Below are 19775 nucleotides of genomic sequence, written 5' to 3'. Positions count from 1 at the left end.
GATGGTTTGGGCTGCCATATCATGGCATTCCCTTGGCCCCATACTTGTGCTAGATGGGCGCGTCACTGCCAAGGACTACCGAACCATTCTGGAGGACCATGTGCATCCAATGGTTCAAACATTGTATCCTGAAGGAGGTGCCGTGTATCAGGATGACAATGCACCAATACACACAGCAAGACTGGTGAAAGATTGGTTTGATGAACATGAAAGTGAAGTTGAACATCTCCCATGGCCTGCACAGTCACCAGATCTAAATATTATTGAGCCACTTTGGGGTGTTTTGGAGGAGCGAGTCAGGAAACATTTTCCTCCACCAGCATCACGTCGTGACCTGGCCACTATCCTGCAAGAAGAATGGCTTAAAATCCCTCTGACCACTGTCCAGGACTTGTATATGTCATTCCCACGACGAATTGACGCTGTATTGGCCGCAAAAGGAGACCCTACACCATACTAATAAATTATTGTGGTCTAAAACCAGGTGTTTCAGTTTCATTGTCCAATCCCTGTATGTAGTTGCTCATTTCTTTACATTTTTTAAAGATTGCATTTACTTATATGTACAAAGTAAACTATCCGGTCTGGATGTTTTTCTCCCATGTGAAAAATCTCTTCCTGCTTGTTACCATACCAAATAATGCATTACTAAGATTTTACACACTGCAACATGACAGGCTCTTGAAATGGTGAGACAAAAGCTCTGATGTATATTAGTGATGGTCTAAAAATATGACTTTGTGAGAAGCAGGAGGCTGATACACAGAGGCATGTTGTTGTTGTTTTTCCTGTTTTCTCCTCTTTAGCCTCAGCTCTGCATATCTTTACCAGTGCTCTCCTGTTCCAGCTGCTGCCACACCTCCACCCATGCCACATGACAGCAGGCTCCACAGGCAGCTGTTGTCACATTCTCTGTCACCTCCTGCTGAGGAAAAGGACCTTTTGTCCGCCACTCCAGACACAACAACTACACCAACTCCTTGCCCGTCACTGCCAGAGCCGAGCTGACGTTTTTCAAGGGTTCAGGCTGAAACTTGACATTTGAGCTACACTTGCATTGGGGCTCCTTTGGGTCGTTACTTAGCTCTGGGGTTGAGACAGCTGTACCGTTGCTACTTTTGCACTATCCCGAAGAATTGTTTATGTTGGTGCTTCCCAGAGCCAGGTGTAGTTTCTGACTGCTCAGCAGTATTTCTGCCTTTCCTGCTCCGCCTCTTACTCCACCTCCTCCCCTCTGAAGCTATTAATTTGGGTTCTTAATCAAATCAGTCACAACATTGTTAATGGGAGCATTGGCTCATCTCTCCAGTTCTTCCTAAAATATCCCCCAAAACACCACGGCCAATTCAAGCCCTACCAAACACATTTGACCTGTTCACTATGACTGCACATTACAGTTAGTTATCACATTGGAAAAATACTTTTTGCTTATGAAAATGTCCATAAATATGCAAGACATAAGTCAAATATGTGTATTAGTAATTCTGCAATGCTGGAGTGATTAAAAAAGCGTTAAATTGAAAACTGTTGGCAAAAAATACATCTGACAACCATAAATTCTCCTCAAATCAGGAAAGAAAACTTTCCTCTGAATGTAAAATGTGGGTCTCCAGGGAACACCTAAGACTCACTAATAGTATTCTGCACACACTCTCAAGGGAAACTTCTCAATTTGCAGCACCCAGCGCATTAGTACAAGCAGAGATATGCTTGGGAACGAGGAACGCCGGGGTCCGTCACAGATAAGCTCTGATTTCATTAACATGGAGGCAAGATATACTGCGCAAGGCAGGCTAAATCCAAAGGCACTTAACCTGCCACAGTGAGAAAATGAAAACATATGCATCTCCTCAGATATTTTCCCTCGTCACAGACTGAAGGCAGATGCTCAATCACGGCATCATGCTTTGACGTCAATATACTCATCACTCATCAGGTGTTTGTGCAACTGTTGTCACTGTGAGGCCAAGCTAACTGCAGCCTCCTGCCCTTCATTTAAACCACGGCAGATTCAAACTTCCAGAGGTGTGAATATAGCTGGGAGAAAAATGGGAGCTGACACTAGCTGTCATCTTCAAAAAACACACATGGTGTGGGGGGGGGGGGCGATGCAGGATCAGAATGTAAAATCAATTAAAGGAGAGCTGCGTATGGCCGTGAATAAGGCTCGATAAAACAAACCAATTGATATTCACAGGTTATCCTTCCTGATATTCAGGGATGCTAAAAGCCAGTGTGCTCATGGGACTAATGCAAAAAGGCACATTATAACTGCTGCATTATGGGTAAAGTGGAACTGGAGTAGAGTTTCTGTCAAAGAGGGAGAAGGGAAGGCGTGTCCAGATACTAAGCTAAGTAAATATTCGATTGGAACTTCAATATGGTCCACTTGGAGCATTGTCAGTCTAGACTTGATGATCGGTCCACCGCCTTTGTAAGCATGGTGGCCCTGAGGGATCAGCTGGATTTGGCCGGGTGGCTAATAGTTCCACAGCAGTTTAATCAGGACTTTAGCAATTATTCACACTGCTGGGGTGGGGTGCTGTGCAACACACTCTGAGAACAACAAAGTCCGCTGTTCATGTCAGTTCTGATCAAATGGTTTTAGGCCGCTGAACTAACTGGGTGCAGCCAGGTCACTGAATTAGATCACCGCCGTGTGCAGGTCGGATTAAGACTCCAACTAAGATTCAAACTTAGAGTAAAGTGGCACCATGGTGTGGCAGTCCAGACCGCTCAATAGACCATTCACTAAGCCCCGCCTCCCTTAGTAGCACTTGCTACGCCTGTCAAGCTTTATAATCTTGTCACATAAGTTAAATGAAAATATCCAAACCACTAAATAAAAATTAAATAACTGAGCCATATGGCATTAAACTGTAAACTGCTTCCTCATTTTAATTAATTATGCGTTTTCTTACTTTGCTGTAATTTCTGCATAAGATCACGTCTCCCAAGTGAGTGAGAAGTGATTTCTTTATGGATCCAAAATCAAACTTCCTGTCCTTGTTTTTTCAGTTTAAGATAGAGCAACTATGACTTCATCAGCTGGCCATAGATAACATTATCAAAACAGGCTTTTTTTTTGCAGAATTTTACACACTGCTGAGCCAAAGAAAACAGTGTGGCGGAGGAAATCTACAGCTTCGGGCTGGCTGGCTGCTCTCCGGCAGAAGGTTCGGGGTACTGCCTTTGTCCCAGATGTGGTCAACAACTTCCTTCCCCAGCATGAAGAGTATTAATTCACTACACATTTTTATATTGTCTGTCAAACTGTGTAGAAATAGCACAGCTGCACAACATAGGCTCCACTCTGACCTTTTAAAACTAGCTCGAAGATTCAAAGTGTGGCAGAGATTTCTATCCACATGACACTTAAATACTCTGCATTAGGTGGAAGTGGACCTGGAATCCACAGAGAGTAGTGAAGGCTTGAGGGCTGAATACATTTGTCCATCGTGAATTAAACCTCATTTTTAAAATATCCTCACTGTCGCACAGGTTGCAAGTCTTTCAAAAAGACATTTCAAACGGATAACACAGTAACTGGTTGGAGTACAGTGTCCCACCTATAAACTGGTTCAAGGTGAAGCTTCACTTGGGTTTACTTTGCAAATTGGCGGGGGGTTTATAGACAAACAAACATGTTTAGTCCACAGCGGGTCATGGAGAGTGGGTGAAAGCTAAAAAAGGTGAGGCTTGGGTGGAAGGCAAACAGCAGCTAATGCACAGCACGATGAACTGCTAATGTTTAAAAACACATTTGTCTGTCCTTTCGAGAGAAAACAATTTCTGAGAAGATAAAGCTATAAAAAAAACAAAAAAAAAAAACAGAATTCCCTGAATGTCACAGCAGCTGTATTATTATAGGGGCTCGAGCTAAGGTCCTTATATATATTTGTAGCTTTATACACAAAAAAGGACATCTATAAGTACATATCGTTTGGCAGGTCAAGTTCTAATGGATATTAAAATAACACAGATGCCTATTCATAAACTTTCCAGAGAGGTGTGAAATAATAGCATGTGACAGACAGGACAGGATAAGGTCGCCTCTGCAGTGAACTACAAAGGGACTGGGCAAAAGAGGCAAGTCTGGCTAGAGCCCCCTGGATCCATGGCTTCAAAGACGAGAGCCACCACTTGTATTTATAGGATGTCGCCGCACACAAGCAAAACAGACGGATAAAATCAGAAAAATATTAGCTTGGAGTCTAAAATATATAAAAATATTATATTTAAAGTTGTTTTACTTTACTTTTTTACTATTAAGTGATTTATTTAACAAGCTGTAACACAACATTGACCTTATTGTGCACAATGGTGGATCGTAAAAGCAAAACAAAGAGTTAAAGACTCAATAGAGCAGAGAAGAAATGCAGAATAAGCTGGTAATTCTCTCTTGGTTCATCACTACAAGCGGCCCCTTTTACATACATGCTGTTATTTGACCCATTGTTAAAATAATCTATATCACAGCATCTTAACACCTGCATAATGATATTTTAGGCCACTTGGGGGCAACGGAAACAATCATTTTCATATTGTGCTTGTTTACACACCCAAGTAGACATGGAGGAAGATGAGCATTTATTTGGTGGTGTTTTTGGCCACCTGGTGAATATACAGTAAGTCTAATATTCACTCTCTTTTAGCTCTGTTTTTAGTCTCCACAAACTCCTGAGAGAAATGCCAAGCTCTTTAGGTCCTAAATGTTGCACTGTGTTCACCAGGTAGTTGCTAACTGTGTGTGCAGATAGGGTACAGTGGTAAAAAAAAATAAAAAAATAACAACGCTATGAGAGCAGTGAGTGAACCAAAACAGATAGAAGCCAGACAGCTAAACAAGCTCCGTAAAGCCGAGGGAAGCTGCAGATTCAGGTGACAATTCTCTGTGGGTTTCACCACTACAAGTGACAACTTTCACATTCTACATTTTCCCTTCAAACTATTAAGAATTTGAAAGATGCTATAATCACATACAAATTCTACACAGAGTGGTGAGTCAAAATGTAAATCTAGATTGGTTGAACTCTGCTCCACAGATGAACGGGTAGTGGCTTTGTTTGCCCTGCCCACTCATCTCCACAAAAGATGCGGAAGACCTGCCCTTATAATCACAAAGTCTATCTGCCTGTCTTCCTTTGGGTCCCAGAGATGGACACTGCTTCGCTCTTGTAAACACTGGGAGCTTCGACTCCTTCATCTCTCAGAAAGCCACTCCAGCAGAGGGTGTTAAGACACAGAGCTCTGTTTCTACTTATGACTAGTCATGGTCTCCCTCTGGCAAAACAACATGAGGGGAAATAGGGTGGAGACACCCATGGAGGGAGAGGCTGGAGGTCTAAATTGATCCCACATGTTCCCTAAGAGGAGGCTCGGCTTATTTGGCTGGTGCGAGGGTGGTGGAGTGCAGCAAACTATGAGAGCACCTCGCTGCACTTTCCCGCACTTTTCGCCCACACACTGCTGTGCACTGAATCCACATGGATCTATTTAGCTCAACTATGGCATCACAAGGCACAATTTACTTTTTTGGCAAGCACCAGAGGTCCAGAAAGTCACGGCTTCAGAGAAACCAAAAAGAACTTTAAATAGACAAAGAGAAAGAAACAAAGTCACGAGCTACAGTGGGAAACAAAATGAATTACATTGATTCGGACTAAAGGCTGCATAGGCTGGGCAAAATTAAGACATTTCCTGACAGTTCTGCAAGTCATATTAAAAAATATTAATAAAAAAAAAAAAGAGTCCAGTCTAGCAGAAAACACAAGTTCAGAAGAAGGGCTAATTTTAGAAAAGCACTGATTTCTATTAAAGCTCAACATGTGCTTGAAAATCATGCTAAGAACATGATGCACAGTTTGGATTCTTTATCACCTGCTGTTGTTGACTAGGTTGTTTATTCATGTATGATAAATCATGCTAATCTCCAAACAATGATCTCACCCTGTTAAAGACATATTTAATGCAAATGGGATTTAGGATGGAATTTAAGTTCTTCCGCAAAACAGGGAACACATGTTGGAGTGTGAAGAAGTACACAATACATTTGTTTCCTTAAGAGCACTGTAACACTACCTCGCATTTTGGGATTTTAAGTTTATTACCTGTCAAATGGGATCATTAAACTGGAGCAGCGAGCTATTTATAATGTAATAACTGCGTTCTTCCTGTCGATCTTGCTGGAAATGACATGAGGAATCAAATCAGGAAAACTTGCCTCGACCTGAAACGTGATGTCATTTTAAGTTGGCCCTGGTTTGTGTTTGTGTCGCATGTACAGTAGGCAGCCGCCCTGCTCAAGGATGCATGGTAGAGAGCCAGGGAAGAGGATCTGTCAGCATTATCTTAACCTAGTTGTCAAGCAGTGACAGCAAGGCTGGGCTAGAATGAGATTAGAAGACTTGGCCTTTTATTGTCTGGGCCTCTTTCACTCATTAATACCGAACGGCAGGCAGACTGCTCTGCCAGCAGCCTGCTGCTCAGGCCTACCTGAACCTTTACTTCAGCATTACTTTTCTCTATAGACCAACTATACCGCAAGTTGGGGCTGATTAGGGCTGGAGCAGGAGAGGTGAAAAAGTGGCCACTGAAGTAATTCAGTTATCAAGATAACAGACGGATGAGATTATCTACTTTATTTTTCTGCTTTAGTCTTTAAAAAGGACCTGTGTTGAACTCCTGAACCCACAATGAAAACCACTACTCTACAGCTTTACTCTGAGGAGACAGCTGAACATGCCTTGGCTCGACAGTTCCCTGCCATGGCGGGTTTGAGTGCGTGTATCTCAGATGTATTATCGGTTTGGTAATGGTTTACTCAAAGCAAAAAGAGTCCCATTCAGAAGGGCCTTAAGAACCATACTCTGTTAGATGATTGTTATATCAAGAAACTTGTTTGAAACACACATTTGATCACATCACTGCTAAAAATATACTGCACAAGCCATGGAGTTCAGACTCAGACGTGTTCGAGCTCCCGCTGGAGTAACGCCACGAGGTCTCCTGCTGCGTCCAGCGTTTGAAATGAGACTGATTATTGATATTAGATACGTCATCAAAAGAGTCCATCCAAGATTATCTCTATTTGCATTCTCACCATGATGTAAAACAATGACTCAATAATCCCACTCACATTTATTATATACTAATTTTAAAATAGCTTTCTGTTTCGCCTACAAATGCGATGAATGTGAATGAATCCAGAAAACATTTACGGCCTTCCAGAGAAACTGGAGTCTTTTAGTTTAATTACATCCACCACTAAAGACTAAAAACAAGACGAGTCAACAGAAAGTCTGGTCCAACAGCTCTGTAAGGCTGTAATTAGACACAGTGGTGCTTTGAGCTAAATGGTAACGTCAGCTCACAATGACAATGTGAACGTGCTGATGTTTAGCAGGTATAACGTTTACTGTGCTCACCATCTTAGTTCAGCATGTTTGCATGCTAACATTTGTGAATTAGCACTGAAGTACAACTGAGGCTGCTTGGAACGTCATTAGTTTTGCAGGTTTTTAGTCATAAACCAAAATTAAATTTAGACCAGATAAAAAGTTAAGGGATCACCAAAGTTATAACAGTTTATCTTGATGAGGGGGGTGTTAACGTCCGTACCATATTTCATTGCAATCGTTTCAAAAGTTGTCAAGTCCTTTCATACAAAACTTAACGGTGCTGCTTGTAAACTCAAGGGATCCCTTCAGTCATTAGGCTACATCCTCTGGGGTCGTGAATGTAAATATTTCATGGCAATCCATCAGATAGTTGTTTTGGTCTGGACTGAAGTGGTGGATCAACACACATGAGGATAGACCCCAATCTAATAAAACAATTTTAAAAAATGATAGAGAGAGATGTTTGATGTTGGTTAGGCAGTAAATTGGATAGGAATCCTTATACAAGTTCAAATGACACCCTGAACCCAGTTTCTAACAGCTGTCTATGCGTAATGACTATAGTTTAGTTTCTGGGTTGAAATGTGCTACATTATAAATGGAAACAAAACAGTGCTGATGGATTTAAATAGAAAGATTCTCACATTGGAGCTACATGATAGTATCAAAGAAACAGAATTTCAAAGGAGTTTTACTTCTGTATTGACAAAATCAGGGCATTGGGAGTGGGACAACACAACACAGGGACAGACTATTTCTAAGTATAACTACTTCACAGTGAATTAACTGTGATGTTTTAGAAAAAGGAAACAGGCCTTTTTGAGACAAGTGTCAGAAATGATTCATGTTAATTTGGAAATTTGTAGGATGCTCACGCAGCTTGCCCGTTGTTTTTCATGGGTCCTTGTTTCTCCCGAATCTCTACAACTGAGGTGAAGAATGCAAAGCTGGAACAACCCATAGAGCCACAATAGCCTCACTTTTATTAAATCAGGTTAAAATAAACTGGAATTATCCTTAAAGGCTGTGAAGCTGCAGCAGCAGGAGAATGGTCTATGTATCTTCTGCTTTAGCTCAAAGTGGAATAATATTCATTATTTCCTGACACCTTAAGTAGCTTCTGAGAGCAGAAGTGACACATCCCCGCACTGAAATTGTCAGTCTCCAGGCCCTCACTCCAACGTGCTGATGGATAAGGACCTACAGAGGAAATTACATCGTTATCTAATCTGACAAAGCTAGCCACACCGCACGACCTGCAACTGGTTTTATGCCCAGTGGAAAAAAATCCAGCAGCTACTTTGAAAAACCGGAAGACTGCGCCATGTGGATTTTATGAATAGGACAAAGGAATATTTCAGCATTGGTGAGCTGGTCCGTCTAGCTGCTACTTTTGGTCAAGATAATCAAAGCTTTATCCTCTGTGTGACATGAGGACAGGATAGCTCCTCATCCACCTCAGCCGAGGGGCTGAAACCTGACGGCATGATGGCATGCTGAGCAGGACATGTTGAAGATGAATACTGATGAGCTGGCGTTAAGAGCTGAAGTTTGCTACTCTCACGGGAATCATGGATGTTTAATTTGTATTTGTTTTTTTTACATGGTTTACTTGGAGATTTAAGTTGTGCGTTTGTGTCTCAAAGTTCTGCTAATTTCTCAGTGTGCTGTACATGAGTATCATATCAGGCAGACTGAGATTCTCTGGTTTCTAGATTTGATAGATACCTGTTCATGACCAGAGACACAGAAAGAGCTATTAGAGCATATCATCCTTTGGAGAAATGCTCCGACATCTCAGACTTGGCAATACATCCTCAATCTCACATTTAAATAAACAAACTAAACCCATATCAGTCCCTACGTCAAATGAGCAATAAAACACACAGCCACGGTCTGGCTCCCACAGCGAGCATAAACAGAACGGGTTAAACCAACAATTCATTTAACTACAGTCAAACACGGAGCGCCTCAAAGCCACTAACGCCACACAGGAGGAAGGCACACAGACTATAATGGACACTAATACCAAGCAGTGAGGCATTAATGGTTACAAGCTTGTTTACCAAACCCCTTGACAACAAGACGACAGCAGCTCAGCGTACATAATCACACGCAGGACGTGGATTAGGATAAATGAACAAACATTCAATTATGCTTTCAGATCTTCAATTAATAAGAGAGAAAACCACCAGAATGAAGAGGAGGCAGAGAGGGCTGCAACCTCAGAGGCAGAACCAAGTACCTATGAGATTACCAACACCTCTAGACTTGGCTATATGTTGAAGAACTCACATATGTAGGAAAAAATAAAATCAAAAAGCTAAGGGAACTAATCCTGCTTAGTCCACATCATAAGCGTTTGAATTTGAATCCTTACACACTCTCATAAAAAGGCTTATTTTCCTAAATAGAAGAAATATTTGCCACAATGAGGTTTAATATTGAATTTGTACAGAAAACAGTGTAAGTTGCTCTTTGATTTGCGAGTGAGGAGAGCTACAGGCAGACTGCGGTAACCCAATTTTGGTTAACCCACTCACACACAATTGTCTTGCACTTTTACTTTCTTTAGCATGAGCATTTGCACACTGAATGGCTAATTAGTTCAACTTCTAACTAATGCTGACACTTGGGTCACCAAGTAGCGTTTGGTATGTACAGTAACTTAAGCCTCAGTTTTTAATCAAACAATATACTAATGTTACTTAACTTTAGTCAAAGTTGGGTATTTTCAGCAAATGCTACTTAAAAACATACTTTAATTTATACTTTACTATACTATCAGATTCGTTGGGATAAAGATGACGTTTCTGCGCCGTGTAAATGAGGTAGCCTATGTAACTATGTTGCTCAAAACACTAGTTTTCTAAATAGTTCACAGTAAAACACAGGTTCTATTTAATTAACCCTGAAAATTTTGAAAAGGTTCAAATCAGGAGCATTTGTTTCATATATCAACTCTGCACTCTCTCAATCAAACTCAGAAATACCTTTAAAAAATCTCTACAAGAACCTCTGAGGGAAGCACAGATGTAAAACAATGCCTTCAGTAGGATCTTGAATGAAGGCTGATTCAATGGATGTACAGTGAAAAGGAGGAAACAGATGTGGAAGCTGAAGATTAGATTCCTGCCGGGCCTGTTCTTGTGTCGCGGCTCTGCTCTCAGCCTGGTGATAAGCTGCCTACAAAATGCCACCAGTGACTACCCTCTCTCATAATTCACCTTCACACAGAAGAAACTGCTGAACACAGATCTTCTCCAGATGATCAATTGATAGTTTCCACACATCCATCCATATGTACTCTAAAGTATGGACTATTAGGCTTGGCAACAAATGATAATAGTCAGCTTGACTTATTTATTTGGCATATGGTCAAGCGCAGTGATGAAGCCATTCTAAGGAATGAAAGCTTCTTCAATGCAGCCAAACAGAGCTGGGACAAATTTAGACATAGTAAGAAGTCTAAGCTACTGTATAATAGAATCTCATTATAGACACAGATAAGGACGGGATAATATTATGACGGATAAACCGTGACTAAAAGCTTAATTTATCGTCAGTATTTTTTTGTGACGAGTCGTGGTCAGGCTGTGGAGATAAAAATAATTCTGTACTAATGTGTTCTAATTCAGTCTCTGTGGGAAACACAAAGTGTCAGGCGTCAGTAAGCCAAACACAATAACACACCATGGACAAGTGTGTGTGTGTGTGTGTGTGCCAGGTCTCATCCTCCATTGCCCATATGACACCGAGCGGCCTGCTGGCAACAGTGAGACCTTTAACACAAAAAGATTTGTGTCCCTGGCAATCTGCTGTATATCTGCATGCCTTAGTTTGTGGCTGCCGAACAAAGTTGGTGACATGTAACATTTTTAATTTTCCTACCTTTGCACTTGTGTTAAGTAATTTCAGATGAAGGCAAACCGCTGTTGTGTTGGCTTGTGCTGTACATGTGTGGCTTTGCACTCCAGCTAAAGACAAGGCCAGACTGGGTTCAACATGAGGAGTGAGGAGACATGGCCTAGTTTGGACGTGCACTGCTCCTCAGGGGGTTCCATTATACGTGAGTCAATCCTCTGGACCTTTTACTGGGAAACGAAGGAGCAACAGAGTAAACTCTTAATCCTCACCCTTAAACCATCTGCTGGGGGATGATCCTTGTGTGTAGATTTACGTGGAGCCCCAGCAAATGGAGAATATTATATTGTTTTTAATTCTGACTTCTGCTATTCTGCAACAATATGGCTGAAATGCCTCATTAAATCATGACACATTCATAGTACAAGACATGTAAATCAGGCCATTTGTTTACGCAAAGCCCCAGACAGTGCACCAAGGAGTGCTGGGATTTTTAAAGCTACAATCCAACCTACCCACAAACACCATATGTTTCCTTCAGTCTCAGTCATTGACCTGAGACTGAGAGCGCAAAACCACTCAGGGTGCAGCTAAAGCATATTCTGTGTCAACCTGCATTTTTCCGGGCGGGTTAAAAATCTTGTCCATACAAGAGAAGAACACAGATTGTTTCACACTTCTAATCTGATTCGAGATCTGCATCTAATACAGATCTGTGTCAACAAGCAATTAATTATTTAACGGTACAAACACACACAACCGTAGATCCACGGCAGCTATTAACTGGGTAAAAAATACAGTGACACATCATCTACACAGCCAACATGTTCCCATTAGCCACAGTGACATAAGGTCCTTAAAACACTGTAAATCCTTCCACCCTGTGAGGGCGAGAAATCACATTCAGCTATTTTATACATTGGCAGACAACATGACTCTGCATAGGATGAAGGTTGGATGATCTATATCCCTTCAGTCCAGGTCACAGGCTCCAAAAAATGATTTTCAAACCCCTCCCCTGCGTTCCATGAACACGAGACTGAGCATTTCACTGATATATCCATTCACGCGGAGGTTTGCAATAGAGGAGAATGTATGTGGGGATGATGATTCAGACCAGAGGAGCCACTCTCTTTCTGCAGCGACATGTGTTCAATTCATAGCACAACTTCCTCATTCATCAGACGGAGGGGCCTGGGATGAACGCCCTTCCTACTTGGGGGTCCTTGGCATGATTGGGATGCTGGCACGTACAGTGATAATGTAATAATCTTGACTGCAGCTGGTGTGCATGAACCACTCTCACCAGCTCAAACTGCATTAATATCTGCTTTTGATTTCCTCCAAAGAAAAACCTAAATCACTGTATACTCATTAGGTAAGACATGGTGGTAGATGAAATGTAAACTTCCTGCAGGACTCCACTTTGGGAACCCCAATCCTAGAATGATTATAGGCTAATTGGTAGGTTGTGTGACCACTGTAACGATCCCCATTGAGTGTGCATGAATAAAACACAACCGCCTGCTGGGACAAAGCAACCGTTATAATTGTGTCAACAACTGCCTGCGGCATTTCTTCAATGGAAAGTGAGTATCTGCGGCCTAATCTGTGGTCTCCTGCACGATCATAGCGTAGTTAAACTTGCATGGCTTATTGGAAGTTTGCCTCACAGGTATTATGGCTGAATGGTCTGTCAGAGGCTGCACAGGAAAGGCAGCATATAAGGCTGCTTTTTGCAAACCCATTAAAGAAACGCTGCGAGATTCCCCGGTGGGATACTCCTATAAAAGCACTTATTTTACGCGAGTGGCTGAATGCACCCATGCAAACTTTGAGCTGCAAATCCACTCTTGTCTGTGTAATCTGTTTTCACGCAGTGTATGAAAATCCCGACATGCAACGAATGAGAACAAGAAGCGATGCAAACTTACGTGAAAACGAAAAATAAAGTGGTCGATCCCACAAGGAGTGTGGCAGCAGTGGATACTGGGATGTATTTGGTGGGTTTAAATCTCTTTCCAGCGCTGTTGGGCATTCTGTAATTTCCACATTCCTCAATTATTTATTCCGATTGGAGTCGCATGTAGAAAAAAGATCCAGTGTGCAGTATATGGGCCTTTCTATGGCTATTAATAAAAGGTACAACCGGTCCGTCTTTGCTACCGTTGAAGCCGCATAGATCCCTGGACAGAGAGGCAGGGATACATAGAGCTCGCTGAAAGCCTGGAAATCCCACCCTTGCAATCCAGCCCACTGGTGAGGTCACTGAACCGCTTGAAAAGGTGGAGCCTCCTTGCAAACCCTGCAAGTGTCTTCATAAAGAAATGATCGGAGTTTTGATGTTGATTACACAGCATTTCGGCGGAAAGAATTGGTCACCCTGCTATCCTTTTATTTATTATTTTTTTAACGGGAATACATAAAAATACACTTTCCTCGCAAATGCTCACCGACTCTAAAAATCTTGTTGTGTATTAAATTAATTTTATATCAAAATGCCTGTCAAAGTGTAAGACGACTGGCTGTTTAGTGTTTTGGTAGCTCTGGTTCGGGTGGGCAGTGTTCTCTTTGCGGAGAGACATCAAACATCCTTTATAATCTAGCAGCTTAATGTTGCTTTGTGTAACTACTAATGTCGGTTTGGATATTGTTAACCAAAATACATAGGCTATATTTAAATGAAACTTAAGTTGCTAAAAATGACAACAGATTCAATCCACGTTAATCTATCTCCAAAATGTACTATAAAAATAAACTGGGGGAAATAATCAGAGCCACTGTAGCAGTAGCTGGTAATACTGTGGATTTATGGATTAGAGCGCCCTCAAGTGGCGCATCTCGGCGTTTATGCGAAATGCGAAGCTGACTGTTTTGGCTCGGGCGGGCCACCGTAATGTTTGTAGAGACTAGATTAGCTTGCCATCTCTTGTGCAGACTGTATTTTTAGTTTTCAGCTAACAGCCTCCGCCCGGGTAGATATTTGTGCCGCATATAAAGCGAGTTTTGTTTCTCTTGCCGGTGTTGGGATTGACAGGCAAACGCCATTTCCCAGAAGAAAGCCATACATTTGTGAGGAGAGAGAAGTTAAACCAGTTAAGCTAATTAACGTTAGCTAACACTAGTTTCCTCCTTTGGCGGCTCGCAGGATGTCGTACAGGAAAACTATAAAACTTATTTGTGGGTTCGCTGGAGGTTCTGCCGTTATAGTCTTCGCGGCTGCAAATACAGACTTCCGGGGATACTTCGTGGAGCGGCGCGGAGAGGCGGCGGTCAGCCGGTGGTCGAGATTCAACGTACTTCAAGCTGCGCAGCCGGCGTGGACGCCTGCCAACCACACACCAGTCCCGACTGGACACGCCTGGGACTTCAACTGGGATAAGTACGTGCCTCTACACATGCTCTCCCTTGACGGTGTAATTATTTGAACGTAGCTGGTACCGTAATATTCCCTCCGTTTTCCTCTTTTGTATGGATTGAACGCTACGCCAAACCTCTGTCAAATACACATCGATTTAATAATAATCCACCCACGGTGAAATTTAGATTGATTTTGGACATATTGGACTAAATGTTAAAATCTTGCTTAACTGAATTGGCGTTTTGGATGCATACCGTATCTAAAGGTGGACCATAAGGATTTGTCATGATCCTTATTCTTCGAGGTACAATGTTGCTGATTCAGCTCTAAATAGGCTTTTTTAAAAATTGAGTTTGGTGTAGATCTTCAAAACGACATGTGTTGGAAGTATCATATTCACCGCTATCTTAAATAATAGTTAGGATATATATATATGTGTGTGTGTGTGTGTGTGTGTTTGTATATAAACTCTGTTTCCATCCTTCAAGTTAACAATGTGAGACAAAGCCACTTCTAATCTCGAGATCACCTCCTCTTAACTCTATCCAGGAGGGACCCATCTGCACTGTCCAATGGGAAGAAGAAAGAAAGTGTAAATGAAGACCCCAGCTCCGAGCAGGACAATGGCAAACCAAAAGCTACTCGCAACATCCTCCTCATCAGACACTCCCAGTACAACCTGAGCGGGACCACCGACAAGGAGAGGATCCTCACTCCTCTAGGTCCTTAATTTACCTTTATGTCAGCTTGAAGTCATTTCGGTCAACACGGGGTCACAATGTGTGCTTTTCTATCTCTGCTAGGATAACATTATACATGGACTGGGTCAAAGGGTGCTCCGATCGATCGGTCACCGATCCTAATCGACCGATAATGGCTTCGGTGGTCTCTAAAAACGCCTTTCACAAAAGCCGATCAGGTGATGCAATACTCGCCAGGCAAAATTTTCAAGGAGTTTTCAAAGCTAGCCAGCACCAAAGTGTGCTTTTCAGACAGGAATGGATTGATGCGCCCAGTTAATCATTTATAATTAGATTTGAGCAGCAATCAGACAAGCAGGAGCGGTCACCTGATGCAAAGAGAGGCGCCACTCAATCAGCTGACTGCCTCTCTCTCTCTCTCCGTTTTCGTTTTAAAACGCCGACTTCAGCGACGTTTCCGCCTCCCGTCCAGACTAAAACGGCGAATCCGATACGATGAGCTGCAGAGTTGGTTGCTGACACGATGCTACTGACAGAAGTTTAGTTTCAGTATTTTTATTAAAATATTTAGTGCTGTGCATGTCGCCGTATAGACTCCCAGTCTGTTTTGCAAAGTCTCTTTGTCCTCCCGTGTTGCTTTCAGTAACAGTATCGGTCAGATCAACTCTGATATGCAGCTAAAACGCCGCTGTAGCCTCACATTACCCCACTCCTCTCTCTTCTCTCATGTCAACCCTCCCGTTTCCCGTTAAAGTGTTTACTACCCTCTCCTCTGGTAAAGCCGGTGGCAGTAGGCCAATGTAAAAGATGTACACTGTGCTTCTTGCACAAGGATTAAATAAATAAAAACAACCCACTGAAATAGTATTAGGCCTATAGCCTACTAGTGGTAAACTATATGAAATAATGAATATAGTAACTATAAGTAATATTAACAATATACCAACAGTATAATATGGAAGTACCATTGTACGTTTATTTATTTAAATGTCCCTTTATATTCAAATGTCATTGATCTGTAGCCCACTCTCCCTCTCTCTGTACCCCCTAAAGCCAGCAGAACCTGCCTGAGCTTTTCAGAACAAAAAGCTGCTACTTCAGAGTTTATCATCAACTCATGATTTATTCCACAGGAAAACTATATTTGTCAAGCTATAACCTGCTATAGTTTAAGTCTCTAAGACAGAGGAAGTGTAATTTGTTGCCCATGTTTCCTGGCAATAAAATAAACATTTGTTAATTTAATTACTTAATACATTGTTTTTAGGACTAATTAAATAACTATACTGTATAATGCTACATGACAAATAAAAGGCTTCAAATAGACTCAGTGCTTTCAGCAATCAGTGATTGGCCCAAAAACTCCTGATCGGAGCACCTCAATACTATACCATCCTGATTGTTTGTTGAAGGAACCATCTCTGTTTGCTTGCCTGTTGTCCTACCCAAATCTTTTCACGACCATTTCTGGCAGATGAGCCGTTCATAATGACCTTTTTGTGTCTCCACTTCCAGGTCGTGAGCAGGCAGAGTTGACGGGCAAGCGGTTGGCAGCGTTGGGACTCAAGTATGATGTTCTGATCCACTCCAGCATGACCAGGGCCACAGAAACCGCACATATCATTAACAAACACCTCTCAGGTAGTGGATAGAAGCCACACTGTCGTTCAGAGCCGAGTCTGGATGAGTGTGGAAAGTAAATTTTGAAAAGTCAAGTTTCTGTCGCTATAAGCATTGTTTCAGTTTATAGGATGTCAGAATACATTTTATATGGACAATAACAGTTAAAGAAAACCACCCAAAATTATGATTTAGGTATTGGTGTAATGTTGCTTTTCTTTTCCAGTGCATCATCATCATCATCACACTGTGCTTTGACTTTCCTGCATACCTCACCTAGTACTAATATATCAGTTCTGGTTTGATCTTTTGAGTTGGTATGGATATTGGGCCTAAAAAATATCAAGTTTATTTGAGAAATTATGAGACGATAACATGGCTTAGTACAAAATAATCAAATATCTATGTAACTTTAAATATCTGTGTTTGGCCACTTGACACATTGTGAAAGATGTTGCTTGATACATAACGCAGTTGAGATAAGTTGGCGATTCATATCCTGTTTTATCTTGTGCTTTTGTGTATTTCCTGTTTAGCAACCTAGATTCTGTACAGTACCAATTAAAGCTTGTGCGGAAATGCTGAACATCACAAATGCATATTAACATTTTGACTGCCCTGAATGTCGTACGGGTCTAGGAGTGGAGCTGGTGAGCTGTGATCTGCTGAGAGAGGGTGCACCTATCGAGCCGGTTCCAAATGTCACTCACTGGAAGCCAGATGCTGTGGTGAGAGAAGCTACACCCACGCTACCTCTAGAGCGGGCTGATTCTTCTGTATTAGCATATCCTTGTTTAGATAACTCTCTGCTGCCCATGTGTCTGTGCAGGTGTCCTGTCAAGTGCTTGTTTAGGCTTACAGCTGCAGATGTCAGCCAATACATCAGTGCACTTTCACAGGAATGGGTTATAGGAAGAGTTAATATCCAAAATGCCAACGTTTAAAGGAGTCTGACAGCTGAGGGTCGATCTTTTTATCATAGTTTCCTCATTTAAATAGATATTTTATTACATAATCCGGAGCTAAATAGCCAGTTGGTAAATTTTATTTTATTATTAAAACTTTGAAGAAATTGGATTACCCAAATACAAAACCTTACACCAGTGTTATTCAGCAATGCAGGTAGTGTTTGGTTTTCTTCAGCTACCTCTCCAGAAACACAGTCCTGAATACGTGGTTAATCCCTGGACCCAGCTACCTTAGTGGTTATAAAGAAATCTGTTGACCGTGAGGTCTGTGGATTATGCAGAGTAACCAGGACACTGTTACTACGAAGACACATTGCTGTAGAGTTTTTATCCTGGAAAACTTCCAGCTTAAAGAAAAGCTTAGAACATGGTAGCACCATGACAGGGAGACATAATTGGACTATTCGCTATGGCATTAAAACAGGATTATTAATGGAACAATCTCATAAATAACCCATTTAAACATCTTATTTGGTATTTCCTCACTGTAAGTGTTGGACATAATTGGATTATTAATGTAAATGTAACCATTAAAATTTTTTACAAAGCCCTCAGTGATTCAGTATTGATTTAGGATTTAATAGAAGTAATAATTTCCATATAGTTGGCCTCATTTTGGAATGAAACTCTTTACACATTCCCCACAATGCACAGCAGCATCATGTATTGACTCTGTACTGACTGAGGGGTTCAAACAGAACCCTCTCATGTGACAAAGGTGGCTTTCAACCTCTCTACCGTCCTCCAGCAGTACCACGAGGATGGAGCTCGCATTGAGGCAGCCTTCCGCCGCTACATCCATCGGGCTGACCCCAAGCAGAAGGAGGACAGCTACGAGATCATCGTGTGTCATGCCAATGTCATCCGTTATTTTGTCTGCAGGTTTGTTTCGCCGGCAGACTCGGTGGTCGCAGCGCACTTGAGGCCAAAGCATGGCCTTCTTGCTTTGCTAACCATTTTGTTTAAACTATGCTGCAATTCTTTTGGGGGGTTTTTTTGTAAGATTTTTTTTTAATAAATAGGTGCTTCACTTGTGTCAGTGTGCTCTTGACAGAATCCTTAAAAGAAAACTCCTGTTGAGTGTAAATATTCTAGCAGCTACATTTCATAGTGAGTGCTTGTCTTTTGCGTTGGTTAAAATTACATTTAGTACATCTATTTAAATGCAACATGGATTTAATGTCCTCCAAATGACAAGTTACTGAACAGAATCGCACACAAATCAAATTATTTGAAGATGAAGATACAGTAACTCCAGTACTGAGATTCTCATTCTCAGCTGCTCATATCTTTCTTTTATTCTCTCAGGGCTCTGCAGTTCCCTCCAGAGGGCTGGTTACGTATGGGCTTGAACAACGGCAGCATTACGTGGCTCACCATCCGCCCTAGTGGCAGGGTGGCCCTCAGAACTCTGGGAGACGCAGGATTCATGCCCCCGGACAAACTAACACGGACCTGACGGGACTCAGTCGGATGTCCTGTCTGTTGGTTGCAGGGTCAAAGCTCAGTTTTCTCCTTAAGTGTCTTGAAAATTACTGTTGATGTTGTTATTTTGTAATTGAACTACCATCATGTAATGAAAGTGAGTGATTACTTTCGTGCCATAGAATGCAAGAAGTGATTTAACAGCTGAATAGCAAATGCTACAGAATGTAATTGAGGATTTTTACACAAGTGACTGATTTTTAAACCAAAAACAGTTGTATTTGTATAGCTGTTGTAAATGCAAATCTTGCTCTCAGCTTTATACGTGTCATTACAGTATGCTGTAGTGAGGATTTTGTGTTGTATGGTGCAGTTGTAGTAAATAAAAGAAAATAATGAAAGCTTAGGCTTCTGTCACATTTCTTTCCTGAAATAA

The 19775-nt window shown here is 41.6% G+C and overlaps 2 protein-coding genes across 6 annotated transcripts in view; one reads left to right on the top strand and one right to left on the bottom strand.

Annotated features, from left to right (window-relative positions):
- Positions 1-13555, bottom strand: part of zdhhc8b (zinc finger DHHC-type palmitoyltransferase 8b) — a 66178-nt gene extending 52623 nt beyond the window's left edge. The window contains exons 1-2 of one of the 2 annotated variants that reach the window (XM_046034458.1): positions 13539-13555; positions 13199-13450 (exon numbers count right to left, since the gene is read on the bottom strand). In XM_046034458.1, the coding sequence (XP_045890414.1) occupies positions 13199-13302 (104 nt within the window). In that variant the 5' untranslated portion in view covers positions 13303-13450; positions 13539-13555. The other variant, XM_046034457.1, reaches the window with a different exon arrangement.
- A 602-nt stretch (positions 13556-14157) lies between these two features.
- Positions 14158-19740, top strand: pgam5 (PGAM family member 5, serine/threonine protein phosphatase, mitochondrial). Of its 4 annotated transcripts, none has more exons than XM_046034462.1 (6): positions 14158-14646; positions 15175-15347; positions 16842-16967; positions 17586-17674; positions 18666-18796; positions 19223-19740. In XM_046034462.1, the coding sequence occupies exons 1-6, from the start codon at positions 14414-14416 to the stop codon at positions 19371-19373; spliced, it is 903 nt and encodes a 300-aa protein (XP_045890418.1). In that variant the 5' UTR covers positions 14158-14413; the 3' UTR covers positions 19374-19740. The 4 variants fall into 4 exon arrangements, with proteins under 4 accessions (XP_045890418.1, XP_045890417.1, XP_045890416.1 ...); XM_046034461.1 differs by having other exon boundaries at positions 18663-18796; XM_046034460.1 differs by having other exon boundaries at positions 17580-17674.
- Positions 19741-19775: the final 35 nt, after the last annotated feature.

This window comes from Micropterus dolomieu, linkage group LG21 (genome assembly GCF_021292245.1).
Source record: "Micropterus dolomieu isolate WLL.071019.BEF.003 ecotype Adirondacks linkage group LG21, ASM2129224v1, whole genome shotgun sequence".
Lineage (NCBI taxonomy): Eukaryota > Metazoa > Chordata > Actinopteri > Centrarchiformes > Centrarchidae > Micropterus > Micropterus dolomieu.
Note: the sequence above shows the minus strand (reverse complement) of the source record. Positions and strands in the feature narration are given on the sequence as shown.

Excerpts from the sequence above, each read along its gene's own strand:
- pgam5 (XM_046034459.1), top strand. The coding sequence starts at position 14,414 with ATGTCGTACAGGAAAACTATAAAACTTATTTGTGGGTTCGCTGGAGGT. Across the intron at positions 14,647-15,174 it reads TGGGACTTCAACTGGGATAA|GAGGGACCCATCTGCACTGT; the intron begins GTACGTGCCTCT and ends AACTCTATCCAG. Across the intron at positions 15,348-16,841 it reads GAGGATCCTCACTCCTCTAG|GTCGTGAGCAGGCAGAGTTG; the intron begins GTCCTTAATTTA and ends CTCCACTTCCAG.